We start from the raw sequence: 15945 nt of genomic DNA, 5'->3' as shown, positions 1-15945 counted from the left end.
TTAAATGAGAGTGTCACATGGTGTTGCTGCTGAAATAAATATTTTAAACTCAAATGTTATTTTGAAATATCAATTGTCAGACGTGTGAAATGTGTAACACCAAATTATTATAATTATTTTCAGATTGTGTGACAGTATTTTTCCAGTCATTTTTTTCCACAACATGTAAATAAAACAAATAAATCTGCCAGGTCCAGTTCAGAAAAGCTTGAGGTGGAATGTTAGAAATCTTAACTCCAAAAGCAAACTACAACCTCGTCACACAAACCTGTCTTTGTAGCAGCAAATTAAAACAACTACATGGCTCTACACAGAAACATCCAAAAATGTGGCATGTCTTTTTCTTTTCGTTTAAATAAACATTTTTGATTGTGTGTATTTTTAAACATAAGTGCTGTGGTTGAAGATCAGTGGTGTTTCAGCTAGAACTGGAAATTAACTCAGACATCTCATGTTACACCAGATATGCCACATCTTTCACTCAAACGGAACGATTACTTCACTAAACACAAAACAACTCGAAGACCTTCAGTAGCATTGAAAAGTTAACATTGTGCAAACTTACAAAAAAAAAAAAAAAAGAGGAAACTCTGCATCTGAATAAAACCCAAAATAGAATTGGCAACTATGATATTAAACCAGCTGAGATGATTTCAGTATTTGGGATCAAACGGCATCGGGCCCAGTTCTATTTTGACGTCAGCCATGTGTCTGTCTGCGTTTCTCCCTGATCGGCTCCACTTGCGTTCACTGTGCTGACGAGATCGGGCTCTCTGCTGCTTTCGTTGATGATGCTTCGCCCTCGACTCCTTTGAGTCTGTGTTGGGTCTTTCAAACGGCCCGCTGTGTGGGTCAAACACAAAACACATGGCATGACTATAAGTTTCCACTAATAAATATGTACAAGGTGCAGCACGGTAATAGAAGAAAGCAGAGGCTGTATTCACAAAACCACTAAGTTTCCACTAAATGACCAAGTTAGGAGAAGCATATGAAATAAGGGAAATATCAGCATGAATTTAAAGATAAGTTTTTAGTCTAAAAAGTAACTAAAAATATCTTCTAAGTTGGCAAGAAGTTAGAAAAGAATCGACAATGCCCATATGGTCTCTCTATTCAGTCTTTCTGGAAGGAAGTATCAACAATTATTTCAAAAACTTTGGGTTTTAGTGTTTGTACAGCGTTCACATCCCTTTATCTTGAGCACATCCCTGACGGACTAAGTAAAGATGATACTAACTTATCTAGTAAAGCTGTGGTTCCCAACTGCTGGGTCCAAAAGTGGGTCACAAGTCCATTCTGAATGGACCGCAAGTGACTAACCAACATGTCAAGTGTGTAAAAAACATACTTTATTATTTTATTAGAGTACAGTGAATTTCCAGTAAGGAGCTTTTATTTTGAAGTGCCACTTCCTGCTGTAGAGTGAGTGACTAACAGACAGCTACTTAACAGAGACTGCAAACTCGCTCAACATGATCAGATGCATGATGCTGAATATATTAACCTGTGTGGACCTTGAACTAATGACTAAGGAGCCCATGGCTGGACCAGTTGGAAGATCTCAAGATCTTGCTGAAAGCAAGTAAAAAGGCCGAAACAAATACTGGCTCCAGAAAAACTGCCCCACTGCCTTACTGTTAAACACTTGACATTTTCTAGAGCAGATGACCTACTCTGTACGACTCCAAAAAGAAATGGGAGAAAAACGGTGGAGAAAATGGTGTGTTTATTTAGCCAGTGAGACAGACCTCACATGATAACTGTATGTACCATATGTGATATCCTACTTAGTCAGGACAATTTGCCTTGACTTTTTAAACATCACATGACCTCATATTTGTTGTCTTTTTCCCCCATGCACTGTTTTTTTTAATTTTTCTTTTGTTTCTGTGCTTTTTGAATGTAACAAAAAAAGAGAAAGCGAAGAATTAGCTGTACGACACGCACCTGCAGTATATACTGAACTTTTAGAAGCACATTTTGATGGTGAGTAAGTTCATGAGAATGAAATCTGTCTTTGTTGCACTCCTGAGTATTGATGAATATGTATTTTATTTAACATTTACTGAAACAAGCTGACCACCTGTCGTTCAGCCACTGTCGACATATTGAGGGATCTTATTAACAAAACAATATTTCATCTAGAGCCATGAGTCAACACTGCTACTATCTAATGGGGAAACTCATTAATTAGGAGAAATGTTAGGGAAAATATGAATTTCCTTAAAAGAAACCTGTATTAATATTTACTATTGAGAACTTTTTTTTCTCTTTATATGCTGCATGTTCAGCTGACCACTGACTAAAACACGCATAATTTAGCTATTACTGGAGTTTATAAATTTGAAGTGTACCTTTTCAACACAGTCTGTTTTCTCAGTCTCAGATCAATGCTGTGTTCACATGGAATCAAGGAGACAGCAGATTGCAAACCGGGTATCATTTTATTAGAGGGGAGCAGGACGGTAAAATGAGGTGATACTGCCAGATAATACTGGCAATGTTAGCAGTAGATGGTACTGGTGCTCAGAGTTAAAATATTTTAACTTTATTTGTCCTCTGAGATGGAATTAACCGAATGTTACGTAGCTCCTTCACATGAGGGCGATCTCAACAATGTTTGGAAATAGCTGGAAACATAACAAAATAATGAAAACAACTTTATTTAATTTGCTTTATTCGTTGTAAACAATACACCATCACCACCGCCACATATTATCATTCATTCTGTCAGACCGTTTGTTTATCTCATGCCGTCCACTGCCCAGAAGATGTTGTCCTGCCTGATTCCAGGTGAACACAGCAGTCTAGTCTTTAAGTCTTTAATTTTTTACACAGTAAAAAAAACTCTTAGCATCATTTAGATGGACTCCTACTTTATAACTTACTTTGGGCCGTAGCTTTTTCTGTAAGCCTCTCCAAAGAAGTGCCGATAGACGAAGTCATCAAGATCTCTGAACACGTCGTCATCAAGGCCGCGCATGTCAGTCAGATAGTTCTCCACGCCGCTGACAAAGTCTGTGAACAGCATCTGGTCATGGATAAACACTCCGTTGTGGAAGAAATTGTTGATGAACTTCTCCAGCTCTTTCCAGTGGTGGAAATGGTCGACTTCTTGATGCAGGTAGCTCTGCAGCAGCTGGTAAAATTCGTCTGCTCTGATTGGCTCCATGGCTTTGTTGAAGAGACTCATGGACTCCTGGTAAGCGCAGTCGAAAACGCCAGAGCATCCTTTCAAGTTAGCCTTGTGGGCGTCTTGACCTCGATCGTCGTGAACTTTATTTCCTGATTTTCGAGTGTTGTGGTTGCCCTGAAAGGACTCTTCAAATTTGCGCTGGTGTCTGTGATGAGTCTTGTGGGATCTGTGCTGCCACGACTCTTTTGTGTTCTTCTCATCACGTCTCTTATCGTAAAAGCCTCTGGCTTTGTTGATGAAGGTTGAAGCTGAATCCTTGAAATGTCGGAAAGTTAATTTGACAGAATCTGAAAACTTCCTCAGGTTCTCCTTCACAGCTTCCTTTGCTTTCTTTATCTGCTCTTTGTGGTGATGGACAAACTCTTTGGTGGAGTTCTTCACGGCATCGAATGTCTCTTTCACTTTACCTGCCATGCCCTCTTTTGGTCTTTTCACTTTGGACGATGTGTCTCCTTTAGCTCTGTCCTCTTTGGTTTCCACATACAGTCTCTCCCACAGATCCGAGCGCTGCTGCTCAAAGCTCAGTCTCTTCTCCAGCTCCGCCAGACGTGACTGGAGCTCTCCTGCCTCTGAACCAGCCTCCTTTCCAGCTCTGGGGATTTGACTTCTCAGCTCATTTAACTGCCTCCTCAGCTCATCTGTAACCGTTCTCTCCTTGTTAAGCTTCTTCCTCAGTGTCTGTGCTTCAGCCATCATGTCTTCCTGCTGGCTGTGGAAGCTTTGGCTCAGCTGTTTCTCTTCCTCCAGCTGGTCTTTCAGCCTCTGGTTTTCTGATAGCAACAAGTCAGCACCGACTCCCATCGCCTCCCGATCTCTAATCTTAGAGCGCAGGTTTCTCAGCTCCTCCTGTAAGGTGGAGAGGGACTTCTCTTCACGTTGTAGGGAGGTTTTCAGCAGCTGGTTCTCAGTGGTCAACTTCTGCTGCTGAGACATGATGTTAGTCCTCTCCTCAGCCTTCTGTTTCAGCAACGTTTCCAGGTCATCCCTCTGAGCCTTCATGGAAAAGACGGAACAAAAGAGGCAAAGTTATTGCTTTTAAAGTGGTGTTTACACAAGTAATCATTGAATTGAAGGATTTTTCAGCATTTCAGCAGTAAAACAAAATACAGGATGAGAAATTAATTTTCTTTTTTCAGTTTTTTTTTTTTAAAAACTGTAACTATAAAATGAAAGGATGTTTTGCTGCCTCTCACAGCAGCTGTAGTTTGAGGAAAAAATAACCTAATTCACTGGGCCGACTGCCGGTGACTTTTAAGGTGAAACGTTAACTTGTAATGTTACTCAGTGTATGAGCTGACGACGTGAGTCCATCAGCACACCTTAAATTTAAGTATGACAACTCTGACCATTGATTTAGTTTTTATTCTCTCTCTTGGATGACAGATACTTTTAGTGGATCTTCAAGCGTTAAAATATATACTAATTTCTATGGGATTATGTGAACTGCATATGTTCTAATCCTCCCTTGGAAAAAAAAAAAAAAAGCCTTGAGGAGCGTCGTTCCTGTGGGCTAAGACAACACTAACCCCCTGCGCTTCCCTTTGAAGGACTCAATGCACAAACCTGCTGTTTCTAAATATCCCATGGAGAGAGACTCCTACTGCAGCCTGTTATATTTTGTTCTGAAAATCTCGGCATGTAGCCTCGTTCTGTGGACGATAAACAAGGTGCAGACTTCCATCTGTGTCACTGGTGAAGAGCCAGGAATTACAGTGAGTGCTGGATGGAGTCGTGAGTGACAACAACCCCGCCCACATTTAAGAGTACTGCGGTTTGCAGTGGAAACACTAGGGACTTAGTGCCATGTCAGAAGGGTTACTTTTGTTTCCAAAGGTACCATACCAAAAGGGTTTAGTGGAAACGGGGCTCAAGTTACCTGAATGTGCGCCCGTTTGATGTTGAGCTCCTGGTTCTCTTTCTTCATCTTCTCAATCACCTCTGTGAGCAGGGAAATAACTTTTTGCTCATCCAGGTCATCCAAGGCAAAGTCGCTCTTCTGGACCTGAGAGAGAAAAGGAAGAAACAAAATGTGGTTCTTTAGAGTCTTTATTACACCTATTACACTCCTGTCAGGTGTACTGCAATGAAATAAAAGAGCCCTGCATAAAATACTACTTTACCTTGAGAATTGTGCTTTAGTTCTTTATGTGTTGATTTCAATGTAGTGGTAGATTTTAAGGCTTTGTGGTGACTGCACTATATTTAAAGTTAATTCTACGTATTCTGTCCATTTTACTAACATAAACAGACAGATAATCCAATGCAACACTATAAACTACAGTGTCAAGAATGACCAGAGTTGAACCATCACTTCTATGACAGTTTCAAATAAAAATTAAACATAAAAATATTATTGATTTATTATGGGACTGTTGCATTAGAATGCACATATTTAACAATAAATACAAAAATAAGTATTATGCATGAAAGAGGTCACAAAAGCATGGCACAGAATGAGTTAATGAGTGTTGTTATGTACATTCTTGAGCTTGAGCTCAATAAGCTTGTTGTTTCTTGAGTTGTGACCTGTGTTGTCACTGACCTGTTTAGCAAAAGGTTGTTCTCTAACATGTCGCTGAATCAGATCCCTCACAACATCCAGTTCATTCATTCTGACTTTATCCGTTTTCTGTCTTTCCTGAATCTGGACGGTACCTGTAACACAAACAAACTTACTTATTACACGCAACACTAGAGAGGCATTGTTGGGACAACTGTACATATGATAAAGCAGCAGTCTACAGTGAGGAACAAAAAGTAGGACAGGTATATAATCTACAAACAGTTAAGAGTTCACAAACACTGTAGTTCAACCTAAGATAAGGACCGCTCTCTTGCACTGAGTCTTGCAAACAAACTAAGGAGCCGTGTAAAAGAAACTCAGACACAAAGTACATTTCTAATGACACAGCGTGAGACTGATTAAGAGGTAGTCAGTGCAATACTTAAACAAATCACTTTCAAATATCTCTAACAGTGAGCCGCTCCAGTACAGAAAAAAAGCAAGCACATCAGCACATCTGAAAGACAGAGAGAGGCCACGAACAAAACTCAGACTTAAATCTTTTTTAAAACCAGCTAGATTACGTGATATTTTACATATGAATGTGCTGTACTGTTATAAAATATGTACATTGATTACAGCTAACTGGAAAGTGTATTTTCTGCATTTTCAATAACGTCAGTAAAATCTTCCCACTGTGCAGTGAACTTCTCACCATAGAAGTGGCCAAAGCCCATACTGATGGCGATGACGAGGGCAATCAGGATACACCTGTTGAGGATGCTGCTGCCCTGGCCTTGCTTTCGGACGTCCAGACTTTTAACTTCTGCCTCCTCCTGCTCCTGCCTCTGCTCTCTGACCTCTTCATCCTCCTCGTCATCACTATGGCCAGACTCCTGCACCTCCTCCTCCTCCTCCTCAGGCTCTGTCACGATGCTTGCGGTATTCCTTCTCAACCTTCGTCTTCGGACAACAGTGCTGGGGCTACGTCCTGCCTCATCCTCACTGCTGCTTGAGTTTGTCACTGCAGGCTGCTGTACTGGAAAGACTGCAGTAAAAATACACAAAATAATGGCTGCAGTGATTATATGGGAAAAATTAACAACAAAAAAGGTACAAAAATAACAAGCTCAGAAAGCATGTGTGAGGTTAATCATGCAGCTAATAAATATTGTAGATTAAGATCAACTGATTCACAAACGCTGAACAACATTGTCGAAAATTCTTGATCCATTTTTGTGTTTGAGATCTTTTAATGCCACTAAAAATGAAATTTGAGACCTTTTTTTTTTTAAAGATATTTTTTGGGGCATTTTGGCCTTTAATTGATAGGACAGACAAGCGTGAAGGGGGGGGGAGAGAGAGGGAGTGACATGCAGCAAAGGGTCACAGGCTGGAGTCGAAACCGGGCCGCTGCGGCAACAGCCTTGTACATGGGGCGCCTGCTCCGGGCCGCTGCGGCAACAGCCTTGTACATGGGGCGCCTGCTCTATCCACTAAGCCACCAACGCCCTGAAATTTGAGACCAATTTTACAGTAACCACTGTTGATAATGGTCAAATTAAGTTAAGTCAATTTAGGTCAAGTTAAAAAAAAACAGATAATCTACTTCAAACATGGAAAAAAAAGGTTTACATTGAAAAAAGCTTTTTTCATTTGATTGGTTGTGGTAAATATATATCAGTGTTGTTGTTATCTTGTTATCTTGTTGTTAGCTTAAACAAAATGTATAAATACTAATGTAAAACACAAGTGCTGGAATTTCTGGCTAATGTGTTGTTGCTTGTTACCTCTGTTCATCAAAAAGACAAAATGCAAAACTTGACACCTTAAATTTGCTCATGCTCACACACACTAAACAAAGAAGTCATAGTGTATGGCTGTTCACCATTCTTTGACTGACTGGTTATCACACTGTTCTAAATATTACTCCATTATAATATTAATTACACTTCTATTCTAAGGTAGCCAGACGTACACATGCACACACGTGGAAAAACCGTGAAGGACACCATGTTGTGTTTGATCATGCTTTTTAAAAGAAGCTCAGCATGTGTTCCTCTCAGCAACTGATCAGGATTAGTTCTGTGCACTGCTGAGCAAGCCTAGCATCACACTAGATTCACTCCAGTTTCAATCAGGACACCTGGTAAAGAGCGTCCTCCAGTGAGCTGACTTCTCAGATGGTAGCCTAAGTTCACGAGACTCTGTGGAAGGTTCCAGTGACTCAACCTCAAACCTGCTTTGGCTACATGGAAAAAAACAGGCAGAGGAAGAAAGTTTTTGTGCCGATGTGTCTTATACCTCTTTGTTGACTCTATGATGGCTGTGAAATGAAATCAGCTGGCTTAAGAAAAACATTAAGGTGGTTCAGTGTGTCGGAGTGTGTGGTGCTGCAGCCGTACCTGTCTCTGCAGCAGTGAAGGCGTACTGGCTGCTGCAGGAGGTGCCCATGTAGAACTCCTCGCTGGCTGCTGCCTCCTCCTCCACCTCAACGTGCTCATCCTCCTTCAAGTCTCCAAGGGTCACAATGTCTGAGTGATCGCTGGAGGACAGCAGAGTCACATGCTGTTTCCCTGTGGTGTCATCTACAGCCTGAAGAAGACACGGTTTATTGAAGATGGAAGACAGAGGGGGCAAAGTCTGGATTATATGACCCTGCAGGTTATTTCTGTGGTCTTCTCACCTCTGTGGCACACAGTGTCTCATCTATGGTTTGCTCTTCCACAGTTTCATTAAGGGACTCAGCAACTTTTTCTTCAACACACTGAGCTGAAATCATAATAACAAATACACATCAAGATAAATGTGTAGAATATGATTGTTATGATTATAAGAAACACTAAATCATGCAGCAAAAATATGTTATAGCAATGACAGTCATATTTAAAACTGCATGTCAAGTATTTTCATTATTGATAAATCTGTTAAGTACTTTCTTGATTAATTAGTTGGTCTATAAAATGTGAATAAATAAAGAAAAAATAGCCATCGCAATTTCCAAAAGTCCAAGTTGACATATTCAAATTGCCTCTTTTGTTCAAACAACGGTCTAAAAACCAGTAATATGCTATTAAATTTAATACAAGACAAAGCCAGCAGAACATTTGAGAAACTGAAAACAATAAAATTTGAGCATTTGTGCTTACAAAAACACATCTGACTTAAATTAATCAGTTAACAACGCAATAGTTGCAGATACATTTTCTGCAAATTAACATATTAATTGACTGACTAATTGTTTCAGCTGTAATCATAATTTACATTTCTTTTCAAAGCACATGTTTTTAAAGGATAAGCAGGTAAACAACCCATAAAACAAGGTACAAAATGTAAAACGAGAGTATATCATTAAAAGTACACATCAATTGAAAAGGCTAATTGATAACAAAATGTTTTGGTTTTAATGAGTTAAACTACACTGTGACTTTCAAATGTCTTACAAAGTCAATTTACATTTATTCTTATAATGTCAACATCATTAACAGTTAATATCATTGATAAGTTAGGTATTGTTAAACTCAGATAGGAAAAGCTATATAAAAAGAGAATTTTTACCGTTAGATGCAGAAGCCTGTGGTTCCTGCGGCTCTGTTTCCTCCACTGGAGGGCGCTCTAACAGCTCGGCTCCATATTCCACTGCAGCCTCCGATCCCAACGTCTCAATGTCTGAACCCTGTTAACACAATAATCTGACATTAAAACTGGTAGGCACTGATTTATTACAGGTAGAAACATATTTACAACTATGACAGAACAAAGACCAGTTGACCGGCAAAATGTGAATTTCAGAGTAATTCATCAGTGTTTCAGCAGTATAAACGAAAAAGGTAAGATCCTCTGTTCTCACACCTGGTAACAATTTTTCAAATGTCTGTACAGCAGAAGAAAAAAGTCTAAAACCCAAACCACAACGTCGTCCAGAAATGGAATCTCAGTAGCTAAAAAAAAAGGTATTTTAAAAAAGATCCCATAAAAAGGAAAAATGGCAACTGCAACAAATTATACGCAAAAATAGTCTTGATTGCACAACCTCAGCTTGTTTTGTGTCCAAAAATACTCTTTTATTACTAAACCTCCAGCTTAGATTTTAGTAATTAAAGAGTATTTTTGCATACAGGTTGCTGCATTTCATCATCTGGAATTCCTGATTTTACCCTTTAATAGGATTTCTTCTTAATGTGGTTCGTTTATTTCCAGTTTGTGCTGTCACATCAGTGTACTATGTCTAAAAATATTTGATTACAATCAAATGAAAAGTGTAGCATAAAAACTCTATAAATGTTGTCACAACAATTTCAGAAATGAGTTGAGAACAAAACTGCCAACATATTCAACATGAACACATCAACAATTTAATAAAAGTTGTGATCAACTTGTCTGTTTGAAATGCTGTGATTTGGTAATCATATTAATTTTCCTTCAAGTACATTAATCATAATTTGATTATTTTTTTTTTACATTTTAAATGTCAATAAACCTGTATCTCATCGCTACCACCCTAAAACGTCAGCAACCATACAACAGCAAATGAAAATAGCAGGGATTTATACTTTATAATATATAATTTATACCTCATTACTGATAATGGTCCAGCCACAGGACGACTCTGCATCACTTGACGTCTCTGACATTTCTGTCAGCAGTCAGCAATAAACAGGGATCTAGAGGAGATAAGGACATTAAACACTGGAGACAACATGTAACAGTGAAAAAGATAAGGTAGGCCAGTGTGTCACAAGCTGAAAAAATGTGTCATGAATCTTCAGTTTAAACAGTCCGAAATTAGATTATGATTATAAATAATCAAGATATGAAATACAAAAATAAACATCAAAGTGTGTTTCACAAATAAACCTGTATTGGGGTGTGTCAAAAATGTTAATTAAATGCTATAAAGCTATTTTAAAGCAGGAACCTGATAAAAGCATCTGCTGCTAATTAACTGTGTTGATTTGATGAAAAATGAATAGGTTGACAACCCTACCTGTTGGTGTGGTGTCACACCAACAACAAATAATGATAGTAACCACACTGTATTGGCTAATTTCAGGCCCATCTCCAAGCTGCCTTTCATTTCGAAAATCTTGGAGAAAATTGTTCATGCACAGTTAAAATCTTTTCTGGATGAGCATAATATCCTGGAGGTCTTTCAGTCTGGTTTTAAAACCCTGCACAGCACAGAGTCAGCTCTACTAAGGGTTTTTAATGACATCCTCCTGGCAAATGATTCTGGTGATTATGTAATTCTTGTCTTGTTGGACCTAACAGCTGCCTTCGACACTGTGGACCACAATATTTTAGTATCCCGGTTGCAGCACCATGTGGGCATCTGTGGTAGTGCTCTGGAGTGGTTTAGATCCTATCTGGCAGACAGAACTATGTGTGTAAGCCTTGCTGGTTCTGAGTCCCACTCTGCTCCTCTGTCATATGGGGTTCCACAGGGCTCAATTTTAGGGCCCCTGCTTTTTTCATTGTATTTGCTTCCTCTGGGTTCCATTCTTAGAAAGCATGGCATCTCCTTCCATTGTTATGCTGATGATAGTCAGATTTATGTGCCGCTGAAGAAGAGAGATGCTTTCTCCCTACAACCTCTTCTGTCATGTCTTGATGACATCAAAGACTGGATGGCCTTAAACTTTTTAAACTTCAATGAAAAGAAAACAGAGGTGATGGTGTTTGGTCCAAATAGCTCCTGTGAAACCCCCCCTGTTGATTTGGGCCCCTTGGCACTATATGTGAAGCCAACAGTTTCTAACTTGGGTTTTAAGATGGACAGTGGTTTTAAATTGGAGCGTCAAATTGGTGCAGTGGTTAAGTCCAGCTTCTTTCACCTTAGGCAGCTGGCAAAGGTTAAACCTTTTCTTGCACAAAAGCACTTTGAAATAGTAATCCATGCCTTCATCACGTCCCGGCTGGATTACTGTAACGCACTTTATTTTGGAGTCAGCCAGTCTTCCCTCGCACGTCTCCAGTTGGTTCAGAACGCCACTGCTCGGCTACTAACTGGAGCACGTAAGAGGGAACACATTACGCCCATTCTGGCCTCCCTTCACTGGCTGCCCGTGCACTTTAGAATTCATTTTAAGATTCTTTTATTTGTTTTTAAATCTTTAAATGGTCTCGCCCCACCTTACCTCTCTGAGCTGCTTCATCCCTACGCTCCTGCTCGGTGCCTCAGGTCAGCTGATCAGCTGCTCCTGGATGTACCGAGGACTAAGCGGAAGCTCAGAGGGGATAGAGCCTTTTCTGTGGCGGCCCCCAGATTGTGGAATGATTTACCTGTCCACATTAGACTGGCCCCCTCACTGTCCGTTTTTAAAACCAGTCTTAAAACCCATTTTTACTCCTTGGCTTTTAACCCAGCATGAGACTCTGCTCTTGTTTTACTGTTTTATTGTTTTTATTGTTTGTCTTATGTTTTTATTTTTGTACAGCACTTTGTTTCAGCTGTGGTTGTTTTTAAAGTGCTCTATAAATAAAGTTGAGTTGAGTTGAGTTGAGTAACACCTGATTCTCAATCACAGGGTTGGAAATTAGCAGCAGCCACCGGCCAAATACTGGTAAAATATGCAAGTGGCTGCTAGATTGTTTTCACTCACCAGGCAAAAAACCCCACAAGGGTAATCTATTGAGTGGTTGTTAGATTTAGGAAGCCATCTACCACAGCAGCAGGTGGACAAAAAAGTTCATTTCAAACCCTGGGTGTACACCAACAGACTGTTGGTGACTTATCTAATTATCAAGAGCTGATCCCAAACAGCCTGTAGCGTTTTCATTATGTGGAGTACTGGAAAGTACCCTTCACTGGAGATAACTTTTTGTTTCATCTTGTAATTCTCTATCTATTGATTTTTAAAGAGAAACTGAACAAATACTACAAAAACAAAACAGACACCACATTAATATTTACGATTAAAATTGGGGGTAAAATTAAAAAATGGATCAAAATACAAACAAAAGGTCAAAGTTCTGAGACACACACTATCCATTTGATCCAGTTCTCAATTAATGTATCCTTCTGGGTTCTCAGTAGGGCCGCATCTAACAACTATTTTCATTGTTGATTAAAATGTCACTTATTTTCAGTATTAATCGATTAGTTGTTTGGTCTATTAAAATGTCAGAAAATGGTGCAAATATGTCAATCAGCATTTTCCAAAGCCTGAGATGACTTCTTCAAATGTTTTATTTTGTCCACAACCCAAATACATTAAGTTTAATGTCATAAAGGAGCAAAGAAACCATAAAATGATCATATTTAGTAAGCTGTAATCAGATAAATTTTACTTAAAAAAAAATACTATTGAATTACCAAATTAGTTGGCGATACATTTAATGGTTGACAACTAATCAATCAATTGTTGCAGCTTTACCTCTCACATTAAAAGACATTCTCTCCATTACATAAATGTTGTGTACAAAGTCTATTATTTATTAACATGAGGTATGTCTTTTTCCCGCCATTGCTTGGATAGGGATTACTTCCAGGCCATTACTACTATTCCCAACAAATATTTATCTTTCTTCCTCCATTCAAGCTGCTCCAGTCTTAACAGCCTGCACCAGCTCAAGACTAGAGATGATTTGGGTTAAAAAGACAGTTTCCAGGACGTCACAAAGTTTAGTCTAATAAAGCCCCAGAGAGACAACAACAAATATATGAAAGTGATTTGCATCTTTGTTCCCGCAGGATCTCAAATAGTCAGTCTGCTTTGAATAAATGTATTCCGGGTAAGAGTACAGAAATAAAGAAAGCCATTCAACCTTAGTTTTGTTTTTGAAGTGCCACCAATGTATAGAGACACTTCACTTACACTGACTAGGGGTCACATCTGATTGTTATGGATAAGATGTTATGAGGAAACAGCAGCCTCTGTGGGCGACAGACCACACTAGCAGCTAACTGATGATGCCAGCTCTTGCGGCCTGACGATGAAAACAGCCAATGTTTCCCACAACAACGGAGATAGCAGCGGTTTACACTGCAGCCATTAACTGTAGCTAACATTAGCTTCACCTGCTAGCATCAAAAAATGACGTTTAATAGTTGACTCGCTGCTAGTTAACTAACTTAATAGGCTAGTTATTAACGTCACCTCTCTGAGCATCGTCGTAACATATAATTAGCGCCGTACCGACAACGTAACTTAGCGTTAGCAGCCTTTTAATATCGCTAGCTTCTTAATAAAATACAAAAAAACGACTTAACTCACCGGTGTTTTGAGCCCAACGACGAGGCAGCGGTTTACAGTGAGCTCCAGAGTTATTGCAGTGTGCCCCAGCCCCTGTATCTGTTAACAACACTGCAAAGCCGACTGGAGGCGGGAAATGTAGTTCTAAATTGGAATGGCTGAAACCGCAGAGCAACTGCTTCACCAAACCCTTGGAACTACATTTCCCATAGGTCAACGCGGTGGTCAAACAAGCTCAACGAGGGTGGAAACAAATCTTGCGGCTCCGAAACAACATCAACAAGGAAGCGTGACAAAGCAGTCTGTCAATATAAATTATCAAGACGAAAAGACAAGGAAACGAAGACATGAATGTATTTTAACTGCGCTGAAGCTTTAGCAGAAGTTTTTAAAACTAATTTCGCTAATGCTACAAAGTTTTGCTGTCCATCAGAGAGCACGTGCTCGCCGTTGTTATGGGCTGTGGCGCGTGTCTCTTGGCTCCCAGCCAATAGAATACTTGGTTGATGAAAAGTTGCGCGACTGGTAGGTTGTGTTCAGTCACTATAAATACTGCTTGTACTGTGACTGTGGAGACTCACCTATCACCAAAACACCCATGTAATAACATGTCCTTAAGTCTGAAGCAAGAATTAACCAACACTCCGAAATACTGACATTACAACACACACACACACACACACACACACACACACACACACACACACACACACACAATAGAAGTACAAACATTGTGTTAAAATGAAGTTTCCAAGCTCAATGGAAATAACCCTATAAAATTATAAATAATTTTATATTATACATGAAGAATTATTTATTGTAGTCTTTGTTTGTTGTGTAATTACTGAAAGATATCAGCAACGCTTTGACCTGCTGTTAAATACCATACCAGGAGAGGTCACTGTTGTCAAGGATAAAATGTGTTATCTGTCCTTTTGTGTACATACTTTGGTCATTATATTACATAAAAGCAAAATGAGTGTAAGCTTATATGCATGCACCAATAAGGGAAATTTAATTTTAGACCGATTAACGCACAGGGAAGTGATGAAGACTGTGTGTAATACTGTATATAACAAAATCTTCAGCACCAGTGTGACTTACTGTTGTGGATAATTATAAAATAAGACTTACTTGTATCAGCATGCAAATGTGTAGCCTATATAACATACTTAGAAATGCAAATGTGGATGTAAATTAAAACTTTCCTTTTCAAATGTGTAAATCAAAGTAACTATAGACCGACAATTGCTTTTCATTATGCTTTTCATTAAATGTAAATATTACTTTTTTCTGTCTGTCTGCCTGTTTGTATGTTCTTGGTTTTTTTTTATAAGTTCAAAATAAATATAAAATAAATCAAAACTTTAAATGTCCCAGTTCAAAATGTATTCAGTTTCTAGGTATCATATCTCCCATTATATGTTCCAATTAAGGTGTGATTTATTTTTGAGAGGACTGTTGTAAATGTATAATGCAGTATTATGGTCTTTCTTTAAGTAAACGTTGAAGTATTACACAGTTAAAATACCTACTCCATTGCAAGTCCTGCATCATAAATATTATCTAAGATTACAAAAATATACCACAAAAATGCAAAATGCAAAGTTAAAGTATACAGTGTGCTGAACAACCCCTTAAATGTAGAGGAGCAAAAAGTACATTTCCCCTTTAAGGTAAAGTAGAAACAGTGGTGGAGCAAAGTAGATTTCATTCAGTGTTTTATACCCAAGTACAAATACAAAATACAAGAACATATAAGGAGCTTATAAAATATTGTACTTTGTCAAAAAAATAAAACACCGAACAGTGTAAAGTGGCATGCAAAAGTCTGGACACCCCTGGTCAAAATTTCATTCACTGTGAATAGTTAAGTAAGTAGAATATGAACTGATCTTCAAAAGCCATTAAGTTAAAGATGAAACATGCTTTTCAACATTTTAAGCAATATTAACGTATTATTTTTGTTTTGTGCAATTTTAGAGTGAAAAAAGGAAAGAAGCACCATGCAAAAGTTTGGGCACCCCAAGACATTTGAGCTCTCAGAC

General features: G+C 38.8%; 1 protein-coding gene across 2 annotated transcripts; it reads right to left on the bottom strand.

Moving 5' to 3' along the window:
* Window positions 1–3: 3 nt before the first annotated feature.
* Window positions 4–14043, bottom strand: ccpg1 (cell cycle progression 1). Of its 2 annotated transcripts, XM_050044099.1 has the most exons (11): window positions 13919–14043; window positions 10277–10366; window positions 9261–9378; window positions 8389–8474; window positions 8108–8297; window positions 7849–7950; window positions 6418–6750; window positions 5742–5854; window positions 5076–5201; window positions 2892–4192; window positions 4–843 (listed from the first exon to the last, which is right to left on the bottom strand). In XM_050044099.1, exons 2-11 carry the CDS (start codon window positions 10334–10336, stop codon window positions 654–656), a joined length of 2619 nt encoding a protein of 872 aa, XP_049900056.1. In that variant the 5' UTR covers window positions 10337–10366; window positions 13919–14043; the 3' UTR covers window positions 4–653. The 2 variants fall into 2 exon arrangements, with proteins under 2 accessions (XP_049900056.1, XP_049900065.1); XM_050044108.1 differs by lacking the exon at window positions 7849–7950 and having other exon boundaries at window positions 7–843; window positions 13919–14042.
* Between the last annotated feature and the right edge of the window lie 1902 nt (window positions 14044–15945).

This window comes from Epinephelus moara, chromosome 1 (assembly GCF_006386435.1).
Source record: "Epinephelus moara isolate mb chromosome 1, YSFRI_EMoa_1.0, whole genome shotgun sequence".
Lineage (NCBI taxonomy): Eukaryota > Metazoa > Chordata > Actinopteri > Perciformes > Serranidae > Epinephelus > Epinephelus moara.
This window is presented reverse-complemented; position numbering and strand designations above follow the sequence as displayed.